This window comes from Astatotilapia calliptera, chromosome 2 (genome assembly GCF_900246225.1).
Source record: "Astatotilapia calliptera chromosome 2, fAstCal1.2, whole genome shotgun sequence".
Taxonomy (NCBI): domain Eukaryota; kingdom Metazoa; phylum Chordata; class Actinopteri; order Cichliformes; family Cichlidae; genus Astatotilapia; species Astatotilapia calliptera.
Window position 1 is genome coordinate 25287719 of NC_039303.1, and position 22877 is coordinate 25310595.

General features: G+C 43.4%; 1 protein-coding gene across 4 annotated transcripts in view; it reads right to left on the reverse strand.

The window, feature by feature from the left end:
- The window catches only part of unc5a (unc-5 netrin receptor A), a 148278-nt gene that overhangs the window by 30832 nt on the left and 94569 nt on the right, over positions 1-22877 (reverse strand). For 2 of the 4 annotated variants that reach the window (XM_026190068.1, XM_026190077.1), the window contains exons 3-6: positions 12028-12171; positions 10281-10384; positions 8855-9035; positions 4534-4701 (exon numbers count right to left, since the gene is read on the reverse strand). In XM_026190068.1, coding sequence (XP_026045853.1) covers positions 4534-4701; positions 8855-9035; positions 10281-10384; positions 12028-12171 — 597 coding nt within the window. The remainder of the gene's footprint in view (positions 1-4533; positions 4702-8854; positions 9036-10280; positions 10385-12027; positions 12172-22877) is intronic. The other 2 variants (XM_026190087.1, XM_026190096.1) reach the window with 1 other exon arrangement.

The window sequence follows — 22877 nt, forward strand, 5'->3', positions numbered from 1 at the left end:
GCCCAAGGCTAAGGCAAATCAAAGAAAAATGAAGATGCATAAACAGTCCTTGATGGCCTGGCTCTGAACGCCGACTCTGCGCACGGTTTTCCCCTAGAACAATGCAACGAGAAACAACAACAAAGTCAAGATTTAACGCTAAAATTAGAGCCACACCTCATACTTCGTTTCTTCTCAGAATCCACATAAGAAAATGGTTCTCCACAGAGACAGTTTTCCTTATCAAATCCCCAGAAAGAGATTGTTAGCACTCCTGCAAAAGGCACCGCAGCCGATTTTCAATCATCTGGCACCGCAGGTTTCAGGTCAGCCAGGTCGCCGAGGAGGGACAGTAATACAATAACCCAGTGGCAAGCGCCTGTTTGGACATGTTGCCAAGGGGAGAAGCAAAAGGAATCTAACCATTTTTTAAAGGTCAGTGGGAGGGCCTGTTTAAAGCGTCGCTGTTCAAAAATGACAATCGCCGCTGATGGACACAGTCCGAGATCATCAAGCACCCACGGTTTCTGTGTCCTTGAGGGAACCCGAGGAGGTAGACAACTATCACCGAGACCAGCAGGCCTCTGCTTCCACTGTCCTGTCAACACACATGTGTGTAAGCACCACTAATCCCAGTGCTCACAAGCTGCTGGTGGCGGGGGGGGACAAAAAAACAACCACAAAACAGCCACGGATGGCTTTGATAGCTCAGCCACAGAAGTGGGTGACGCAACAGAGATTAATCGCCCGCCAGGAGGCCCGTATTTCTGATAAACGTAATAAAAATGAAATCTTAACATTAGATGTTTCTTGCTTGCTTATTTAGGAGTAGTGTGCAATCAATAACTGAGAAAAGCAACATTTACCCCCGATTTTGACGAAACCACCAAAAACTGACGAAAAAGCGACAGAGTGAGATATGAAGAGGGTGCGCCAAAGAACACAAAGAAACCAAATGGCACCAAGTGATTAAAAATGATGCAAGGCTGTCACCAGATGGCCACCATCTTTTCACACTGAAATAATGTGTTTTTCTGCAACATTTATTTTCCGTTGCCTTTATTTATTCCGCGGATAAAATATGGAGTTGCCTCAACAATCAATGATAAAACACGAAGAAAAACACGACTGTTTACTCCCAGAGTAGAATTAGACTTTTGCCTGCAGTGCAGACAGCAGACATACGGGCGCTAACTCGGATGTCTACGACGCGTACGTGCACGGAAATGCGCACGGATACGCCAGCCCTCCGAGTCTGTTTATTTTCCATCTCGCTCAATTCTCACGACTCCTGTGGCAAGCCTGAGGGATCTGTGCTATATTTAAATAATTCACAGGAGTTCGAAATCTCTTCAGGTTGTTTGGTGTTCAAACGCAAATCAAGCAACAGTTTAGTTCATTCGTGCGTGGTGGGCGTCACTGAATCGCTTCCAAAACCGGGGACTTAACTATTTGCTGTTGGCTCAGGTTTAATGTTTGTCTTTGCTGGAAATGTTGGCGTGATCTGACATTTTGCCATGACTATTGGCTCTGACCACAAGTCAGCGCAGGGCAGTCGATGAGAGGGAGACGGATGGACTGCAGAATTATGTGGGATACTTCTGCAGGGATATGCTGGGATGGAGACAAAAGAAATGAAGGAGGCAGCGAGAGGAAAGCGAAATGGAGATAAGCCTTTGCATAGCTTGGCTACTCGCTGTCTCAAGTGTTGATATGCTCTGCTCTGAGCCTCAGGCTTCAGCCTCAGCCGCCTCCTCCTCCACAGCTCCCTGTGTCTCTCTCAGCATGGAGCCCATCTGATCTGCCACACAGGCCTCCGCCAACTCTCATTAAACACTTTGGAGACTTAGACAAAAATACAGATGAGCCTCTCGAGCTTCACACTTTCCTGACGAGAGGTGGGAGCTCGGATACAAGAGTCATTGTGAACAGATACGTGGAGGGTTTTATTACTGAAGAGGCCGTCTGTGTCGGTCCGCGGAGGTCGATATAATCCATGGGTGAAATATGCCTCAGCAACTATACTCTGAAGGAGTCGTGCTACTTTTTGAATGTGGAACAATACATGGCCATCAGCATTTTACCAATAAATACATAAAGGCTCGGCTGGAGGATGCAGAGACAAATTAAAGCCTTCGCATGCCGTCGGTTCCAAATTAAAACTGATTTGTTTCCAGCCAATATTCATGCGGCTCTTATCCCTAAAGGACGAGTTAAGCAAATTTAAGAAGCCATCTCTGCACTTCATAATAGGCTTTCACAGTATAAGCACCTAAAAACTCAATATATTTTTTCTATAAACCATTTCAAAGACCTAATGCTGAGAGCTAAATGCACTAGAGAGAACTAATGATGAAAAAAAACTTTGTCTAGATAATTAATGAACTCTTGAAACAAGACCAGCATTAAATCATGAAATTTTTAAGTCATAGCTCAAAAACAAAGCCGGTGTAGTAAAAAAAAGTTGCCTTTTAAGGCCGACTTTAAAAAAAAAATCCCACTACTTCTGACTCCAAATGTCAGCTACGTCTAAATAAGTAACATCATGTCTATCTGCAGTGTCACAGCTTCCCATGTAATTCATTTTTCTCAAGTTGCCTTCTCCTAAAACGGACTGAGCTATAAGCACGGGGATGAATAAAGTTCTCATCCGGTAACAAGTGATGCATCTGCCAGGCTGCTCTGTCCTGTCGCCCCTTCCTGAGGCAGGTGTGTTAATCATGCTCTTTATTAATTAAAGAGAGGTAGACACACAAACGCGTACATAGGGGCAGTGAATCCGTTTGTGTGTGCGTGCTGGGTGGCAAAAGCGACAGGAGCTGTCTGTCGGTTCACCTTCGACTAACTTCAAAGGCACGTCTGTGAGTACACAAAAGTGGCGGTGCCACTTGTGATGGGAAACAACAGCTCATCATTCCCCAAGCTTTGCTACGGTGGACTTCTTGGCCTTGAGTGGGGGGAGAGAGTGAAGGGGGAACCCCTCTCCCCAGCAGACAGCTGGGGGCTTCACTGATGTTCCCCACAGCAGACAGGTAACGAGTGACAAAAGGGGGCAGAGACGAGCATCTGTTGCCAAACAACAGGGCTGATAGGGGTGCGAGCGGGGTCGCGGTGCTCGGATGTCTCCCATCAAAAGGAGAAAAAATTGAGTTCTTTCTCCCTCAAAATCTCTATAAACTGTCTTCACAGAGTACAATGTAATTTTTGTCACAGCACTCCCAATAGTTGAAATGAAACACTTTCTCTTTGTGGAACAAGAGGAAGATGGAGGGAGGGAGGAAGGGGGTGGGTGGGTTGGCCTAACAATAGCCGCTTGGACTGACATTAATTTCTTTAAGCTCATGAAGGTCAGTATCCCGCTTTGCTGTAGAGGAATGTCAAGCATCCCTGGGCACCTCTCTAATTCAATTACTGGTTGCTCCAACTCCAGTAATTCCAAATCCACCCAGGTCCTCACTCTGACTATGAATCCCTGCTTCCCTTTTGTCTTCCTCCCGCCGTATTCAGGCAGGCCATGTTACTTACAGTCGTGCTTGACATCTAGTGATGTCTTTACATGCTAGATGTGTAAGACAACACCCTGATTCACTGAGGAAGATAACCTCTGTTTTAGACAGGGAAAAGCTGCCAGTGCCAGGGGTGTTGTATTTCCCTCCCTGCTATTTACTGCGCGTGGGAGATTTCTCCTGTGGTCAGCATGGCTGCTGTGCCCCAGCTATACGTCTGCACACTGATCTGTTGGCAGACAAACAGCCAGCTCCTGCGCACACAGTCAGGCTTTCTCTACTTCTTTTTCAGCTTTCCCCGTTCTCTCTCTCTCTCACTCCGGGCTTTGTTCTTGCTTTCCTTACACTGTATCTGATTCCACCTGTCTCTATCCCTGCCTACACCTTACACCTCGTTTTTTTTTTTTTTCTCCCAAGCTTGCTCTCTCCCTCGCTATCTCTCCCTTTGTCAGGGGCCTAATATGGGACTGCAAATGAAGCAGCTTGACTTCCATCTCAGGCTACCAGGGATCAATATGTGTTGCTCACTATCAGGCAGGACACTCTCTACCTCTCCGATGCTCTCACGAGGGAGGATGGCCAAGCAAATGAAACGCCCTCAACTCCTCGCACGCAAACATCGCACAAAGGGCGACATAATTCAGCTTTTTAGTGTCCGTATTTACTACATAATTTGAGCAGCAAACAATAGTGACAAAATAACGTGGCTGTAACCGTGTCTCCTTAAGCAGACGGGTCTCTGAAAGAAAAGCGGTGTCTGCATACAGTGCAAAAGATAAAGAGGTATGTGAACAAAGTGCGATAATAATAAATCACTTTTAGCATGAAGCCTTACTGTGCAGACTAATAGGCTCTGACGTTGCGGTGTAAGCGGTCTAACTGCAGGAAGCAATAAAGCCTGACATCTAAGAAAAAAAAATACACTGTGTTGGTACAAAAAAGCAGCCAAAATAAAGATGAAGTGATGACTTCTAGATGCAAAAAAATGCAAAAAGGAAGCCACAGGAAGCCAAGCGCCACAGGACAAACAGGGTTGCCTGGGAGTTACCTGGACAGGTGGCCACACAGGCACTTTTCTGGACGTTCTGCCCCTCACAGGATGTGCCTCCATTCAGTGGCGTGGGGTTGGTGCAGCTCCGACTCCTCTTCTGCCAGCCACGCCCACACACGGCACTGCAGGACGACCAGGTGGTCCACGTGGACCAGCCACCGTTGACTGTCAGACCAGTGCCAAGGGAGGAGGGGGGGATATGGAGGGGTGAGGTAAAGGGGGAGGAAGGTTGTGAGGGAGGGAGGGTTGGATGAATGAAGGGACAGAGCAGCCAGGATTACCCGACATGCACTAAGGAAAAATAGGCGCGCTGCACTAGAATAATCAAGACTGCTGTTACGCTCTTTGCAAGGTGAACAAACAGAAGCGCGAGAGCAAAAGGGTCGCTGGAGCTACATGAACTGCAGTGGAAACAAAATGGCTTCAACAGGGAGCAGAAAAATCGGACGGCGCTTTCCCGGTTTCCCCTCTGAGGAAGGCTGCGAAATAACTCGTGCGCACGTTACATATCAGAATCTCCCCTCTGAATTTCACAGAGATAATACGAGGATATAATAACATAATTGTAAAGCCATTCAATTTAAAACCACACTGTCACAGTCATACATGCGTAAAAGCAACAAAACCATCAACAACGTCTCCTCCTGGGAACAGCCAACACACTGCTGAGATATAAATGCATCACGGTTGTTCCACATATTCGGACTGCGTCCTTCACACGTTCGCCACTGATTTCACACCACAACATATCATTCAATGAAATCAAGTAGGCTTATCTTTGAATTGGAGAGACCACCGCTGTATAATTCATTCCTCTTATTTTTTTTAAGACGAGAAACTCAAAAAACTCTGAATTTCTGTTATTATCGCCACTTGTCAGAGCAAACTTTAACCATCCATTGCAACTTAATTGGTACTATGTCTCTCAATCATGCCAGGCGATTACATCAAATCATCCTGTATCTACCGTGTTTCCTCAGACATTCCTGATTTATTGACTTGAACAGCACTGTCGTTCTCTCTCTGTACATACTCCCTTCCTAATTTCCCCCTAACACTCCCCTCTGCTCGTCGTGGCTGAATCATTTCCTTGCCCTCTCTTTGCGATTGATTGCCCACCACAGCGAGGTAAATTGCCAGGCAACTCGGCCCCTGATTACCTCTTAGAACAGAGTGCAGTCACACCAGCCAGGCCTCGTTAAAATGCATCTCTGGCCCCCTGTTGAACCCCCTTTGAAAAGTAGCAGTTATTATGACTTGCTACATATAGCTAGATTAACTAGCACAGTAGACTGTGGTACCTTCAGCTAACTGATTTTTTTTCTCTTGAACTCAGAGCAACGCAAGTGAAAAGCAGCAAGAGTTTCTTTTGTTTGGTTGAGGTTTTTTGTTTAGCTAAAAACCCTCTATCATCCTAAACCAGTGCTGCGACAGTAATAAACGTCATCAAGCAAACAGTGTGATGGAAACAAATAAAATTGCACATGCAAGCAACTCAGCAATTTGTTCCCAACTTTCTGGGTCTTTGCGTGGAAATCATTGTTTGACAACACAAGAAAGGCAAACAAAAAAAAAAGAGTGCGTATGGTCATGCCTTCACAGTTAATTCAGCCCTAGATTGCTTCTTTACATCTTTTAACAACAAGCTAATCAATTAGGAATAATTGTGCTTCTTTAGTTTTATGCTGGAGGCTTAGAGGAATGTATGATAATGTGTTCTGACTGCATGCTCCAAATTAACACATTTTTTGTGTGAAAATGCACGACTCAATTTGCAGCTGCATTTAAAGCCGTAACGCTCGGACCCCCTTTGGGTTTGTTGAATTACAAAAAAGAAGAGAGAATTAACCTAATAAAACGAAAGCTTTTTGACAAAGATCTGAAACACACTTGGCTCACTTACTGTTTATTATGCTTTTATTGTTAAATATTGATTTGATGATTATGTTCATTAACTAAAATCATGCAAACACTTTTTCTCTCACTCGAATTCATCTAAATTGGTGCACAAAGACTCTAAAACCACATTCAGGTCATGTTTTCTTAATGGGATTTCATCCTAAAAGCCAAAATTCAATGAGGATTTATACAGACGGGCATCTTCCACATATTTTTAAAAGTCCTCATAGTTTTCTTTTGAGACAAATGTTATTTTTCCACCATACAGCAAGTTTACATTATACAACTATTCATCTTAACATAATTTCATGATAAGACATAAAGTCATATGAAAAGATACAGATTCAAAGGACTCCATGAATTCCTGTGAAAAACTAAGTACACCCAATGATTCAGTCACTGAAACACCTTTAGCAGCAGTAACTTTACATAATTGTTTTCTGTACGACTTCATCAGTCTCGCCTACATGTTATAGACTTGCAGCTCTCCTCTGGATCATTGTCCCGTGCCATGATCTAATTCAGGCCAAGCTTTAGCTGTCAGACAGATGGCTTGTATATATTATTTTGGTATACAGAGAAGTTCCTGCTTGCCTCAATGACTGCACGGGTTTCAGGTCCTGTGGCTGTAAAGCAAGTGCAAAACATTACCCCTCCACCACCGTGCTCAACAGCTAGTAGGAGGTATTTGTGCTGATAACCTGTGTTTGCTTTTCACTATATGTGGTGTTGTGCATTATGACCAAACATCATTGATCTAAAGAACATTGTTGCAGAGGTCTTGTGGTTTGGTCGTGCTGCCATACTCTTTTTCACTTTTATGAGCCTTTTTCCCCCAGTCTTTCTTTAATTATACTGACTGCAGAATCTGATATGTAGCTCTTGAATTTAAAAAAAAAAAAAGAAGAAGTTTTTCTCTCTTCTCATTACACAATCTGACCTTGGGCTGAATTTATTGGGACGTCCACTCCCAGGAAGACTCTGTGTTAACACACCTGCATGTTCCAGACCAGCAAACTGTCAGAGGTTCTGCTTTTATTGAGGCGCTCACACTTGCTGATGGTCCTTTAATTAAGTGCATTTGATTAGCAGCACCTGGCTGCTAATTACCCTATAACAGCATTAAGGGTGTACTTAGTTTTTCCACAGGACTGAATAGAGTCCTCATTTTGCATTATTATGAGTCAGTGGATTATGTTTAGCGATCACTATTGCCATCCTCGTCTATCCTTCACTACTTAATTTACGAGTATTTATCTATTTACCGCCTTTTATTTTTGATATTGCTTTATTTGAACTGCAACGGCACCATCATGGAGCTGTTACCATGTTTGGCACATTTCATTTGTTGGTTGAATGGTCAAACAGCAAATTCAAAGGCTTTAAAAACCCCACCGTACATCCCAAGTTGCCCATTCTGTGGAATTTATTTGTAAACCTAATCTATATAACTTCCTATTACAATATTACACAGGTATCAAAAAACAAGAACGATTTAAATATAGAAAATGAACAGGTAGTGCCTCTTATTTGTGGCATGCACTGTGTTTTCTGAGCTGATGTGTCAGATAATAAACAAGAACTGCTGCTCTGCCCCTACAGTGCATCGCAGTATCATCTTTCTCTGGCAGCCTTAACTAAAAAAAATTAAAAAAAAAAAAAACACACCCCGTGTCAGGCATTGTGTCACATTATCCATTTATTATTCTCAATGTTGTTTTCATCAATCGTTCCCTCGTGATTTCCATCTTCTGTTCGCGTGGAGCTGAGAATTACGCCAGGCTGTAATGTATTCAAAACTTTTGTAGTGCCAGTAGCCGTGGAACCCTCTGTGATAGTAAATATGCTGTTTCTCTGCATTTTAATAAAGGCCAGTCTGCTTATCAAGCCAAGTCATTATTTACAGTTTGCTGTTAATTCAATTTCCCTTCTCATACTGGATCCACTACAGAGGAGGAGGAAGATGGCAGCCTCGACATCAGAGACTGCCAGCTTTGGCAGAATGGCTGCCAGTAACATTTTAAGTTGTGGTAATTAATGTGCAGATACACCACTCTCTCTTTATGTAGTGATTTATGAAAGTGTAATTCTTGCGCTGCTGAAAAACAGAGCTGATGTATGCAATTTGTCACCATATGTCAAATATGTGAAACACAGTGTAATAATAAAAAACTACACTGTAAACTCTGAATGTAACAGTATGAAGAGCTGACGGGAGACTTGCGCCCACACATCTTCCGTGCAGCAGCATGCAAAGGTTAATGTGGAAATGTGGGGCAAGGGAAGCGGCGTGCAAGCTTAAAAGGATTCATCCGAGCAGTTTTCTGCGTTTGTATATTTGGAAGCTCAATCGAGCCCGGACCCCGGCACTAGTCTCTGTGCACAGTTTTGACATCTGCTGAAAGAAGTCGTCACCTACCATAGACAAGGATCGCGGCAGAGGTGCTTTTGCGGCGAGCGACGATGTTTTTGGCCACGCACGTGTAGTTGCCGGTGTCGGCCAGCCGGGCTTTTTTGATGACGAGATTATGGTCGGGCGTGATGACAAAATTGGGGTCACTCGCTGGGTCGATCACATCCTCGTTTCTCTGCCACTCCACCTGAAAACAGATTTCAGCGGTCAAAATCCACTGCAACTCAACAGACAGCAGCTCGCCACCACCCCATACAGCTCTACAGTGGCCAGACATGATGTGGATGAGAGACTTCTACGTCGACGGGTGTATGTGTGTAGGGGGGAAGCAGCGAGGTACTTCTTTTCTGATGCAATCACACAGACAAAAGATGACCAGACGCGGCCTGGTGTAGTACTGAGATACAATTTATTTAACGCCCTGCTGATTTGAATATTTATTCGCTTCTTGTGGGGGAAGATTGCAGCTTTTATTTTGTAGCTGCTGGACGTCTCTGTAGCTGTCCGCGAACACGACTGATCGTGCTTTGTGTAAGTTTCCGGGCCCTCTTGCAAGAAGCCAAAACTGATGTTATTTCTTTTTTGGTGTTCTCTCAGATTGGCTTGCTTGTTTTCTTGCTCTCACTTGACCTTGTTCTGTCTCGAGAGGAGCAACAGTGCGGCAGCATTGTTGTTGGTATTACTGCCAGTTGTGATACCGCATATAATTGGGCCTACTTCCTCTGGTGCACCATCCCCGCTTTCCCCCCGTCGTGACTTCTACTCTGATGTTCTTTTCTGCTGAACTGCGGCTGGCACCTTCCTTCCTATTTCTCTGCAAACTGTCCCTACGCTGTCGATCTGCGATTGGCTAGTCTGCGGTTTCTGGTCTCTGGGCTGTCTGAGCGGCTGGCCTGAGCTCCTCTTGTGCTGTTATTAGAGCAGTTAGTGCCTATCTGGGACCGGGAGGATGCAGCGAATGAGGTGAAACAGCTGGCCCCGGTCTGGTCCTCTAAACACACGCACGGCATGGTGAAACAGAGAGAGAGAGAGCGAGTGTGACTTGAGCAGAACAAGAGATACAGTGCATGGAGAGGCGGGAGAGATACACCGAATGAGATAAGGAAAGAGTGAGGCAAATAGATCCATTAATTATGCATAGGCCTTTAGAGATGCCAAATGGGGAGTGAAGCCTCCAAGCCAATGCTGAGTGATGTGACGAGACGACGTGATATACAGCTTCCCAGAGATGTAAGAGAGATAATAAATCAATAAGGGCAAATAATTAGAGGTGTAATTTATCCGAACAGGGTTGTCTGTTCCCCTGGTGGAATGGAGGGATATGCCAGGGAGCTGATCTTGAGCTACTCTGCGGTCTTTGTCCCCTCGGTGAGGAAAGGGTAAATGGATGGCAGATTCGGGCCTATAAATATCTCCCCTATCCGTGTCTCACCTCGGCTTGTGGCACTCCCTCGGGGGGATGGCAGCGCAGCAACACCTCCTGGTCCAATGCCACCTCTTTACCCTGCGGCTCCTCCTCAAAGTTCTTTCTCAGGTCTTACAAGAAAGAAAAGAAGAAAAAAAAAAGTAGAGAAACAACCAATTAGGATGTGAAAGCTTGCAAAGGTTTGAAAGAAACACTTCTCTCTGCAAATAACTTGGCCTGGTGATGTGTCTAAATTTGCAGCTCTTGAAATGTCCGTCAGTGGCCTCGCCGAGCATGTTGCACTCTAGTTGGCCCCTAAGCCACACTGGGATCGGTGGCACCAACCATGTTGCTTATTACAAGCTGCCTGGCTGGTTCAGAGATGCTTGTCTGCTGCCAGAGGGGCCCGGCATCAAGCAAAAGCAATTGCATTACCCCTCACTCCCACCCACTCTCCTCTCCCCGGCATCCGCCAGCCTCCAGCTTCCATCTGTATGACGGCTTGGAGCAGCCACACGAAAACAAAGCCCTGAGGCGCCTGGACAAGAGCTCCTGCAAGCCTGGCTGACTGCATGGGGCTTCACATTACGTCTCATTGAATACTTACTGTTGCACAAAGTCCTAGTATATATTTGTCTGTAAGCCCCAGCTGTGAATTACACAGGTAAAAACTGGGAACAGTCATTTCTTGCAGGGGAAATAAATGTAGATCCATTTGTATCAGATGAGCCAGACAGGCCGCCGATAGCTGGCGGGACTGGCACAAATTTGATGTGCTCACCCCGGGTTTCAACTCGGAGCGAAGCAATGTGTTATTGTGTTGTAAGAGGCTGAGGGTGCAGCTGTGAGAATTCCTTTAAACAGATGTTGAGCCTGTCCCGACCAATCACACTGAGAGAAAACATTAAGAGAGGCAGGGAGAAACTGACGACATTCGATTTAATTAAAGCTGATAAATTTGGACTGGAGGAGACTTGAGATGTAACAGTGTTGGAAGGCTCGAACCTACGCGAGCGAACAGGCGCGTGCGTGGGAACCTCGCCGATGCGATCGCCTGGTTATGCATCGTTATTCAAGCATGTGCGTGTCCTTATCTTACATCTAACTGACTTTGCTGAGCTCTCACACACGGATGGATAATGAATGTGTGTTTTCAAAACGTCTGGTGGTTTGGAGACGGTGCCGTGTTTGGCTCTGTCTGGAATAATACATATTTATGTGGGAATTAATAGGCGGAATGTTTTAAAATACTCAAATGTAAAATGGCTTCTTCTAATAAAGCTTCTGAGGCTGCGGCGAGGGATGTGTCTGCGTTCCCCAGACAGATTTATGATTGCTGCACAGCAATAAATTTCAAATCTGTTTTTATTTCAGTTACTTTCATAGGGATCATTTCTGATATACTGTATCCAGCAGAAAATATGCTCATGAATACTCAAATTTAGAGCTTCACCCTTTTCTTTTTTAAGACCTTCCTCGAGCAGATACATTATTCTCGGGTTCTTCCTGTCGGGGTTGGATGTTTTCTTCTCACAAGTATCATCACAGGAAGATGATTTAACTAAATTGTAATCACAGTAGTGCACTGTGGTGCAACAAATCATAATGTTCTCTGGGCTAATTGTTAAATGAAAGTTAGTCTCCCCCTCCCAACCACCCAAGGTGAAAACACAATATTCTCTTATTACATGCCGACATGCAATACACAAGCACCTTGTTAGGCAGCAGGCTTTGGATTTGTAATGATGCAGTGCTCATTTGACAGTGCACTCACAAGCAATCCTGATGTATGCTTTCTGGCTCTTCTGGGTTCCGGTGGTGCTCCAGGCGACACACTGACACCAGTACTCATCAAGTCCGAAGATCTTCTCCACCTGCTGCCTGGTTATTTCGATTGTCACCTGCATGACTGGCAGCGCTGGAGAGCAAAAACCCAGAAGAGTCAAAATGTTAGACACAAGACAAGCCCGGCTTTGACAGCAGCAACGAGCTAAGAGGCCAGAAATACTTCTCAAAGGAAAAAATAAAAAAAGAACAAAAACAGAAACAAATGAGCTGAACTGATACCTTAAGTGCATTTTGTAACTTGAACTAAACCAGCAAAGTAAAAAAAGGAGAGGAAGAATAAACAAGCAGAGAACTATAATCATACATAAACAGAGTGCTTGTTAAATGAGAAGAGAGCCTCACAGCTATCCTTGGTGTAATTTGGAGGGCATGAATACAGCAACAGTTAGGAAGGAACAAGGAAGTGCTAAACAAGCACTCGACAAACAAAAATGCTCAACATAATCCACGTCTCTATTATTAAATCCAGGAGGAGGGACGAGTTCAGCATTTCCCCACAACCGTGTTGATATAAGTGACGCCGCTGGAACACGGGGCAAAAGTGGCTTTATTGCTTTTCTAGAGGAATGTAAACAGAAGCCTTCTTTAAACAAAGAAAAATTGGGACAAAATCCAACCCGCTAAACCGTCCAAACAACACAGCGTTGTTAGAGTCGTATCTTTTCTTTTTTCTTATATTTGAGAAGCAATCTTTCATTTCATTTTCTTTTGACCTTCTACTTGGGACTTGTAATCCATGGGTAATTCTTATATATTGAGCTGCGACCTTGATCCCTACCATGTGCCTTACTTTGTCTTCGCCCTGATAAAGAGACTGCCGTGTTTTCCTTGAGCTTCCAGCTTTCTCCCTCCCACCCCATCTTATCTGTTCTCTTTGTTGTCTTTTGGAGAGAGGCGTTCATACGAACACATTTTAGAGTCGCAGAGGACACATCCTGGAGACTAACAGGAGCCGCATACAAAGTGCACTATATTCAGATTTCAATGGAAAGCCACTTTCTAACTTCCATTCACACAAAAGCACTCTGACATACTCTTGATTTGACGGTGACAATCATTTCCAGCTCCAGACTGAACCTGACTGAAGTGAGGCGTGCTCCATTACGCCATCACGACTTCACAGCAAAGAGTATCCGAGCAAACCAGCAAAGCATAAATTTGGGATTTTTTTTTGCTAAATAATTTGAGGCGTACTGCACATGACTGCACGAGCCCAGGCTGGCCCAATGATGACACGAGCTGTTGGCGAGAGGAGGAGGACGGGCTCCACCGCCGGAGGCCACACAGAGTGATAAGTAGCTGTGAGGGTCACTGGCAGACCGCCATGTATTAGTGTCTAAATGCGGCGGATTTTTTGCTATATGTGATCACAGTAAATGTGAGTCCATGTGCAGTGAATCCAGCCCCGAAGCACCACTCCGAGCATCAACAACACCTCGTGCTGTGTGCAACATTTCACCAACATGCTCGCTCGCAGTTAATTTAAAAAGTAGAGAAAGTGATCCTCTTATGTTTACTCTGCCTTTTTACAAAGCCTGCCAGAGACTGTCAAAAAAAGTTAGACTCAATTCCAACACGAGACTGGATTGAGAAATCCTCGTTTATTCTTTCTCGTTGTCTTTCTGAAGGTCCACTACCTCTATTAAGCATGTGTGTTTGTTCTCCGTGTGTGCAGCAAGAGTGTTCGGCGCAGGCTGAGAGAGCACCTAAAAGCTAAAGAAATGGCTAAAGTAACAAAATGGGCACTGCAGAGCATGAACAAATGGAGCATAAGAAACCTTCCTTCCTTCTGCAAATAAGCGGCATGGGGAAATTTGGCTTTTCCTCTTAAACACGTACACGTGTACGCAACAGCAGTAGCTTTAACTTTACATACATCACTTAAGGATTACGCTTATTTCAGCAGCTACATCTTATAGATTCCAAAGAAAAAAAAAATTAAGCACAGTACTAAATGAAATGTCAAACTCAGGAGAGCAGCGCTTCTTATTGGATGTATATTTACTTTTGCAGTAATGTGCAAATTCTATCTTGTATGCCAGAAAGCGCTTTGAGAGGGAGAAGTTGCACATTTTATTTTTGCTGGTGTACACAGCAAGTGTGTACTTGTTCTTTTGTGCATGTAAGTAATAAAATCTATGAAACGCACATTATATATGGGTGAGTACCTGCTGCAGAGCAAAAACTGGGGGGAAAAAAATTAATGTAAAGCATGCACTAAAACCTGAACATTAAACGAACGTTTATTTTGAGGAATCTGTACAGAAACATCTGATCGTCCTGACTTACATTGAGCTCACAGCAAGCAGTTTATGCGCGCAAGCTAGAAAAATATATTTAAATACATGAATTTGAAATTTGGTATAAAGTGATATTCAGTGCTCGGTATGGCTCAAATTACAGTAGCAATTCGTTTGATTAATGCAAACCTTCCTCCTTCTTTGAGCTAGGGGGTGAAAGGAATAAAGATCAGTATGGAGATGCAAAGCATGAACAATAGCAACCTGAGGTGAGAAATCCTAAGAAGAGCAATTTGAAGCTCTGCTTGCCAGGGTAATTGCATTCTGTTTCCTTATCTTTTCCTGTCTCCATAATTACCTGCTTTCTGTGTCTGACACCTTCCAGTAACACTGCTGTGAGTCACTCTGTCCAATTTCACTCCAATTAATAAGTAGGACAAAATAATCTCATCACTTTGAGGACAAAACGCGTCTGTAATTTTACAGCAGTTTATAACGATCGGACAGGCTGCTATTTACTGTTGTTTTCCCCAAAGTCTGCTCCATCAACACAGCTATGAGTAAAACAAAACTTTATGAAAATGACTCAGAGACGACTGACGGAGAAACCACATTATTGATTCCTAGAAAGCTGTCCTTCTGAAAGTGGAGCACCGCCACATTTATGACTCAATTATATTAATATTGATTTATAATAGTATGCTCGCCGCCTTCAAGGTGTTAGGAACGGAAAAGAGGAAATTTACACTTCCTTGCCTGAAAGTGTGCACTTAACATTCCTGTTAAATGATAATTAAAACATGGCACGATTCCTGCAGCCTTTGGTTTGATCTGCAGCCCATTTTCTAAATGAGCTCACATCCCAAACCTCAGTGAAATAAGTGAGAAAATTTTAAAGGGTGATTATGTGATTGACACAGTGTGAATCCAGTGCTGGATCCTTTCTACATTTTTGTAGAGCAGTGGGATAACTTACTAGGCCACATTTGAATACAATTTCTGGAAAGTACACTTCACTATTGTAACACTGCATGGGAATAAATTGGACTGGGAAAAACAGAAAAATAAAACATGAACACAAATGCCACCAGCAGTGGAGTCCTCTCCTGTGGTAATTAATATCACTTTTCACACCAACTACCCGCCTGACAAGCTTTAAAGCTGCAGAAACAAAGAAAAAGCATATGCACTCACTGGGCACATCATTAGGTGTACCTGTTCAAATACTTGTTATCAGCCAATCACATGGCAGCAACTCATTGCATTTAGGAATCTACTGGGATTTTCCCTGCAAAGATTTACAGAAATGATATCTTATTGGTCGGAGGAGAACGGCCACACAAGGTTATAAGAAGCTAACAGTAACTAAGACAACCACTTGTTACAACCAAAACATGCAGAAGAGCATATGAATCCACACCATGTTGAACCTTGAAGCAGATGGGCTACAGCAGCTGAAGACCACACTGGGGTCCACTCCTGTTAGCTAAGAACAGGAAACAGAGTCTGTAGTTCACACAGGGTCACCAAAATTGGAAAAGCATTGTGTGATCCGATGAGTTGGCAGGGACAGAATTTCTCATAACATCAATACACGGATCCATCCTGCCTTGTATCGAGTTTCAGGTTTGCACTTGTGGAGTAATTGTTCTGGGGACCATTTCTTGGCACACTTTGGGCCCCTTAGCGCCAACTGAGCATTGTTTAAACACCGCAGCCTACCAGAGTACTGTTGCTGATCATGTCCGTGCCTTTATGACCACAGTGTACACATTTTTTGATGACTGCTTCCAGCAGGGTAACGCACAAAGCTGTCACAATGCTCAAATCATCTCAAACTGGTTTCTTGAACATGACAATGAGATCACTGTACTGCAACGGCCTCCACACCTCCATGTCAATAGAGCACCTTTGGGAGATTCACAGCTGACAAATCCAGCATCTTGGTGAATCTATGCCACGAAGAATTAAGGCAGTGCTAAAAGGCAAAAGGGGGTCCGACCCAGTAGTAGAAAGGTGCACTAACATATACAGGGTGTATCGTCATAAAGACTCATCCGACTTCAACGTGCTTTATTTCCATGGATGTTCACTAGTAACGATCGAAACACATACTGTCAGAAAGGGGGGATTCGTGAGTTCCACGTGGTTGCCAGTAGGTAGCTTAACAACAGCAGTGACTCCAGACATGCTTGCAAAGTATGGGACGAGTTTGACTATCGTATGGACAGATTTATCTATATCTCTATCGATTGATCAATAGATAGATATAAAAAAGAAGTACAGATAGCTCTTCATCTTAAACTTTTGGCTTCATATAAAATTTGAATTCTGCTAATCTTCTGCTTGATGCATTCACAAATCGTTTCACTACTTGTACTACTTTAAACGGCTCACAAGATATTCTCTGCATGATGAGCTGCATTTTTTTAAGGCGTGCAAATGGAGCCTGGTCTACCAGAAGTCTAGCTTGTTCTTAGAAAGCCTAAATAACAATATCCTTCTTGGAATTTTGTCAAGTGATCCTGAAAACAGACTGACTTGTGCCACCTGAATAAATTCTAAAGTTAATTTTAGCAAACTTGAATTATTAAACACTAAACCGACCCAATCAGAGCATCTTTGATAGCAAAGTGTTGTTCCTTGGTAATTATTTAAATTCAAATTTAAACACATAACAACTGTAAAATAATCATTTGTACATTTGTAGATTTACCTGAAATACATGCAGGGAAGAGTACTGTGCCCTTTTTAGCAGAGTCGCACACACAGGGTGCTTACAAACTCAATTTAAAATAATTTAATAGGGCAATGTAATGCTGCCAGTGAGGCAAAACCCAGAGGGGGAAAAAGTCAGCAAATCATACTGCTGCTGCTGCTTCTGAGCTGTTGAAGGTGCACAGTATTAACTCAAGCCTCAAACAGACAGTTAGCGGTGTTTGAAGAGATTTTAGTGCCCAAATCAAACTTAAACATAAAAATATGAGGAGACAAATTGGATTTTGAAAATTATCCAATTTCCCAAAGAAAATTGCATCCTTATTTCCCCGTGATTTCGTTTACCTGAACACAAACAATTATGGTAATCAACAATTTTTGTGTAAAGCAGAGAGTGGGAGAGAGAGAGAGGATGCTTTTATCCAAAAAGAAGGATTGGGAAAAGTATCAAGGCCACGGGCTCGGGCTCGGAGACAAATAAAGCAAACAAAAACCCCCAACCCCAAACAAAAAACACACATGGCTCTGCCTTGAGAAGGCCTGAGTTTAAAAAAAAAATGAAATGGAAGAAATAAAAAAGACTGAAGCAAATGCAGAGTGGTTCAGTTCATGAATAAACTGACCTTACTATTGTATGATGGAGTCTTCAGGCAACAGAGTACAATACAAGCTATTACTAGATCCACTGGCACACACACACAGACACGCACACAGGCCACATCCAGAATTACTGTATTGTGTTTTTATTTTAATCTGCAACGAAGACAAGATTATTTACACATGCACTCCATTCAAATGTGCAAGGAGTGTAACGATGAACAAAAGGGACGGGGTCACACTGTGAGAGCACAGACATCTTTCTCTGCGTGTGTGTGTAGGTAGGATGAATCTCCCCCTGAGCCAACAGGGGCTCAACACACACAGCGTAAACATCATTGGACTCAATCCCGGGTGAGTCGATATTGGGCTTGTCTGAGTGCAGGACTTTATTTTTCTCTCCCTCACTCTTGTTTTCGCAGTCTCTGACCTCAATTCCATAGGGGTCATTTGCTTATCAAAGGCAAGGACTGGAACTTGCAGGTCCTGAGTGGGCGCTCATTGTGACCAAGGAAATTCAATTAGGCAGCATCCCTACAGTGTGTGTGGGTGGGATTCATCAGTGGATATAGGAGGATTAGGGTTGGGTGACTCTACATCAGGGGAATGCACCATTTCAAGGGAGAGAGTTCACAATGGTTGATGGGAGGCACCACAGATGAACGCTTTTAAGAATGCACTGTCTGCACATCCCGGCAACCGGTCAAAGCCATACTCTAAGGGTTTTATTTCCTCCTGTGGTTCTTCTTTGTACCAAATGGCATCAGTGTCATCAACGGCACCACAAGTGTCCAAAGCTTCCTTTTACGAAACCAACAATGTGCTCTTCCGCCGGCCAATTTACCTCTCCTACATGAAAGAAGTCCAGACATCAAGCTAGGCTGGCAAAAAAAGACAACTTTGGAGCTCACTAAACAGCCTGTCAAAATCAATCCAAAAGCACAGTCACCTACCAACCTATACAGTATTTACAGCTGCAACCCCATGTCACTGAACCAAGGGCACAACTGCCTTATCCAGTCTTCAAACTTCCATTATCATGTAAAGCAGCCCAGTGATGAGTGGGCCACGTTAGGTGACGACGAGAGCTTAAAATGGCAGGTGGCGCCATAAGCGTGCCTCTCCTGACAAGGATAACGTGGCCTTCCGAATAAAGCATGATTCTATTAAAGAGCAGGACAGACGGGAACAGCTGGGGGAGGGGATAAGGAAGCGGGGAGCTTGGTTCACAAGGAATACACTAGGACCTTCCATTCAGGGATGTTGGTGAGGTTGCGACTCGAGTCAGTGGGACAGTGTTCTGGGTCAAGGCTCTGCCTCCGGTTATGACCAGCTTTTCAAGAGCTTCTTTTGATTGAGCTGTCCATTTTTCACAATGAATGCATGCTGCAAGGCCTCTGCTGATGCTCTGAATGTCGTTACAGATTATTCATGGCTGACAAACAGGCAAGCAGGTAGTGCTCCAATCAATCCGGCCAGGTTGAGTCCAATGCCACTCCAAGGAGACTCAGGTGGAAATCTGACAGCAGAGGGGGAAGAGTACAGGACGCAGGATGAAAGACAGATAATATAATACAAATAATAATAATTGTTATCTGAAGGTTACCTTCATTTATGAAGATAATATTTCCGGATAATTAGTTTAATGATTTTGCAAATCCACGGTTCAAGTCATAACATTTTTTTTTTAATTTTTTTGTTAAAAAAACAAAAGAGAAAAAAAAAAGATTTTAGCAAATGATTGGATTACGAAGAAAATAACCTCCATTACTTTGATGTAATTCCAGGTTACTCTTTATCTGAAGGACCTTTAAACACGATGGCTTTCATCAGACTGAAAAGCTTTAACCAAGGATTAACCACAGCGTCACATGGTTAATTAGCAAAGGCAACATGAGTGTATGGCTAATTAGTTACAAAGAAATTTCATATATTTCACAACCTTCATTTACTAAAAGTGTTTTAATAGAGAACAGACTGACGTTTGGTTAAACTGTGAATTTCTCAGTTGTTCTCCTGACTGAAGTTTGGTAGGGTGACCATATTTTGATTTCCAAAAAAAGAGGACACTTGGCCCAGTCATGAAGAACTTTAATAATACTGTTTGCTTAAAGAAATTTTTAACATATTAAACGATGCCTTCTCTGTGCGGTTAACGAATGGTGAAATAAAAAAAATGTCATATAGGCTTTTACAAGTCAACAAGTGCAAAATAATAACTCAAAACCCTCTGAAATTAAATTATGGTAAAGAAATAAGGCCTCATCTGTATAAGAAAAATTACCAGTACCGGGACGGTACGAGGGAAATTTCTTTTGCAGTCCGTCTGAAAGGCTGCACTTGCGCTTTGGCATCTTTTAAACCAGCGGTCCCCAACCTTTTTTGTGCCACGGACCTGTTTATGCCCGACAATATTTTCATGGACAGGCCTTTAAGGTGTCGCGGATAAATACAACAAAATAAAACTAGTACCGGTACCGAAAAAAAGCAAATTTATTCATAACACACGTGAAAAGACCCAGGAAAACCGAGTAAACGATAAAAACGATAACAAAATAACGCTGAAAACCGATAAAAACCCTGAAAACTATACATTTCACACCTGAGCCTCAACTCTCGCGGCCCGGTACCAAACGACTCACGGACCGGTACCAGTCCGAGGCCCGGGGGTTGGGGACCGCTGTTTTAAACATCATCAGGTGCGCTGCATCTAGGGTTGCCAACTCCCTGAAAAATAAATAAGGGACACCTCGTGGCCAGGGCCGGGCAACCCAGTTGTCTTCACCCTTCCCAGTGTGCTAGCTCTTTTTTTTGTGTGTGAAATTATTTTTTAACCATTTGACTTGAATTTGATTTAAGCAGATGCACATTCTTTGTGATATGACCATATGGGAAACAAATGATCATTTAGCCATTTATTTTTAGCTCAAAATAACATTAACACAGTAAAACAGGTCTCTTTCTTAAACAGAAGCCTGTCATGCTTAACTTTTGAGAATACAAGTAAATCTTTCTTTAAAAGAACTCTGTCCTGCTTAACTTAAAATTATATAAATTAATAGAAAACAATAGAACAAAATCATTCTTGTAACTGTGCACATATAGTGCATTTAGTACAATTGGCTTCAGTTGAGGTATTATTTCAGCTTTTCTAATGCTAATCAGCTGCTCCTGTTTGTAAACCCGCTTGTTCCCATGAGCTTAACTCATCATCATTATTCATCTATGTATTACTTTTATGCATTAGTCATCTATTTGTTGTAATCATCTATCCTTGCAGTTGTTTATTACACAAAATAAATTATATTATCACACTTCTGGCCACATAGCGCTGATATTCACTGCACATGCCGATATTAACCTTAACCAGAGGGTTTAAAAAAAACAAACCAGTGTTTACATACCATATCTGCTTCTGCCGTGGCCTGGTGGACAAGAAATTGGTTAAGGGTTTCCCGACCTTTCACGCCCCTCATGTTCTTCATGTGCCCACCATTAGAAGCATGCCTATGGAAAAAGTGCGCCGACACACAGTGCAGTGCGCTTTATAGATGTTATCGTGCACTTTTCCAGCCAGGTGTTTTCCTTTTCCCATTCCTCCCTGTACTTTTGCAGCCTTTTTTTCTTTCTCTGAGCGAACAAACATTGCTGCTCTAATTCTGGGCTCACACTGTGCGATTTTTGGCCCATTTTGAGCCGATTTTTGAGTCATGCGACCGATTTGGTGATCGGCCCAATTTTGGCCTTCATCGTGCATTGTGTAGTATACGTGGGGTAACGAGAAGCGATTAACACCTCGAGCAGCTCCCGATCATCAATCGCTGGTGAGGGTGTCACCGCAGCTGCTCACGCGCAAACACGTAAACGTCGGTGAAAAAGACGGTGCAGCACAGCAGTGCAGCGTGTGATCTGGACACAAGCGATGGAGGCACAACTTGTAGAACTTTGGAAAGCTCATCCGAGCCTTTTCGATGTGGCATCACAAAATTATCACGACCACAACAACCGTGAAAATAGTTGGATTTACATTGCTGCTCAATCACAGCTGCCTGATCAATGTTTTTCATTAGCAGTTTAGCAAAGTTGATGGTGGTGGTGTGTCTGTGTGTGTGAGTGAGTGAAAGACAGAGAGAGCGAGCGACAGAATTTCTGTTATAACCTTCATTTTATGGAGGCACAGTGTGAGCACTCAGGTCGCATCAGAGCATCGGGCGGTATAGTGTGAGACCCTGCATCGTGACCTACAAACTTCTAACCCCTGTGAGTCGATCGTGCAGTTTGAAAATCGCACAGTGTATGTCCAGCTTTAGGTGTACTGTCGTCCGAGACTTGCACCGCAATGTCTGCGTTTGTTTCCCTGTTGGCCATGCTTCTTGTTGTGGTCATCTGTTGTCTTCCGGTATTTTCTCTGTAAGCGACCTTTCCTCGACCAATGCGGTAATCTGAATTGTCATACTCGAATTGTCATAAGTGTGCTGTCAGCTCATTGGTCACAAAGCAGGAGAGGGGCTGGGAATTATGTTTTCCAACAAAGCGTTAATTCCATTAAAAGTTATAGACTACTTTTGATTATCACTGTATTACGGGACAAAGTGCGTCCCTTATTAGCTCAATACCGGACGTGTACTTTTGTTTCTAAATACGGGACGATTCCGTTTTTTAAGGGATGGTTGGCAACCCTAGCTGCATCCCATCTGTGAGGCAGAGCCACAGTCACATGCCGCAGGGGGATGACATCACACATACGGGTGCTCTTGGCCTCTGTAGGCCCATAGAAAAACCCGCACATTTTAATCAATCTCCAAAATCCCCCCGGACAAAACGTGAAAAGTAGGCATGTCCGGGGAAAAGAGGACAGTTGGTCACCCTAAAGTTTGGTCTGTTTACAGCAGCATCCTGCCATGTGATTACATTTGTCCCTAACCATCAGAAACCCTCACATTAACTTTTATCGAGTGGGAAAAAAGTTAGCGTTCATCCTCCAGCTTCACTGTGCTAATGTGTTTTTAATATGCTAACCATAGCTGTGTAGCTAGCCACCACGTCGTAGCACATCATTATATACCAGCTAGCCCAACTTCAGTAACCCTACAAACGTCACTGCTGTTTAGTTTTTTTGTCTTCATTTATGTTGAAAGTGTTAGCAGAGCTGTACATTTTATTTTTTTCAGTCAGAACATGGTATATTATGTTTGGGTGGAAACTAGCGAGCTAACTTCCT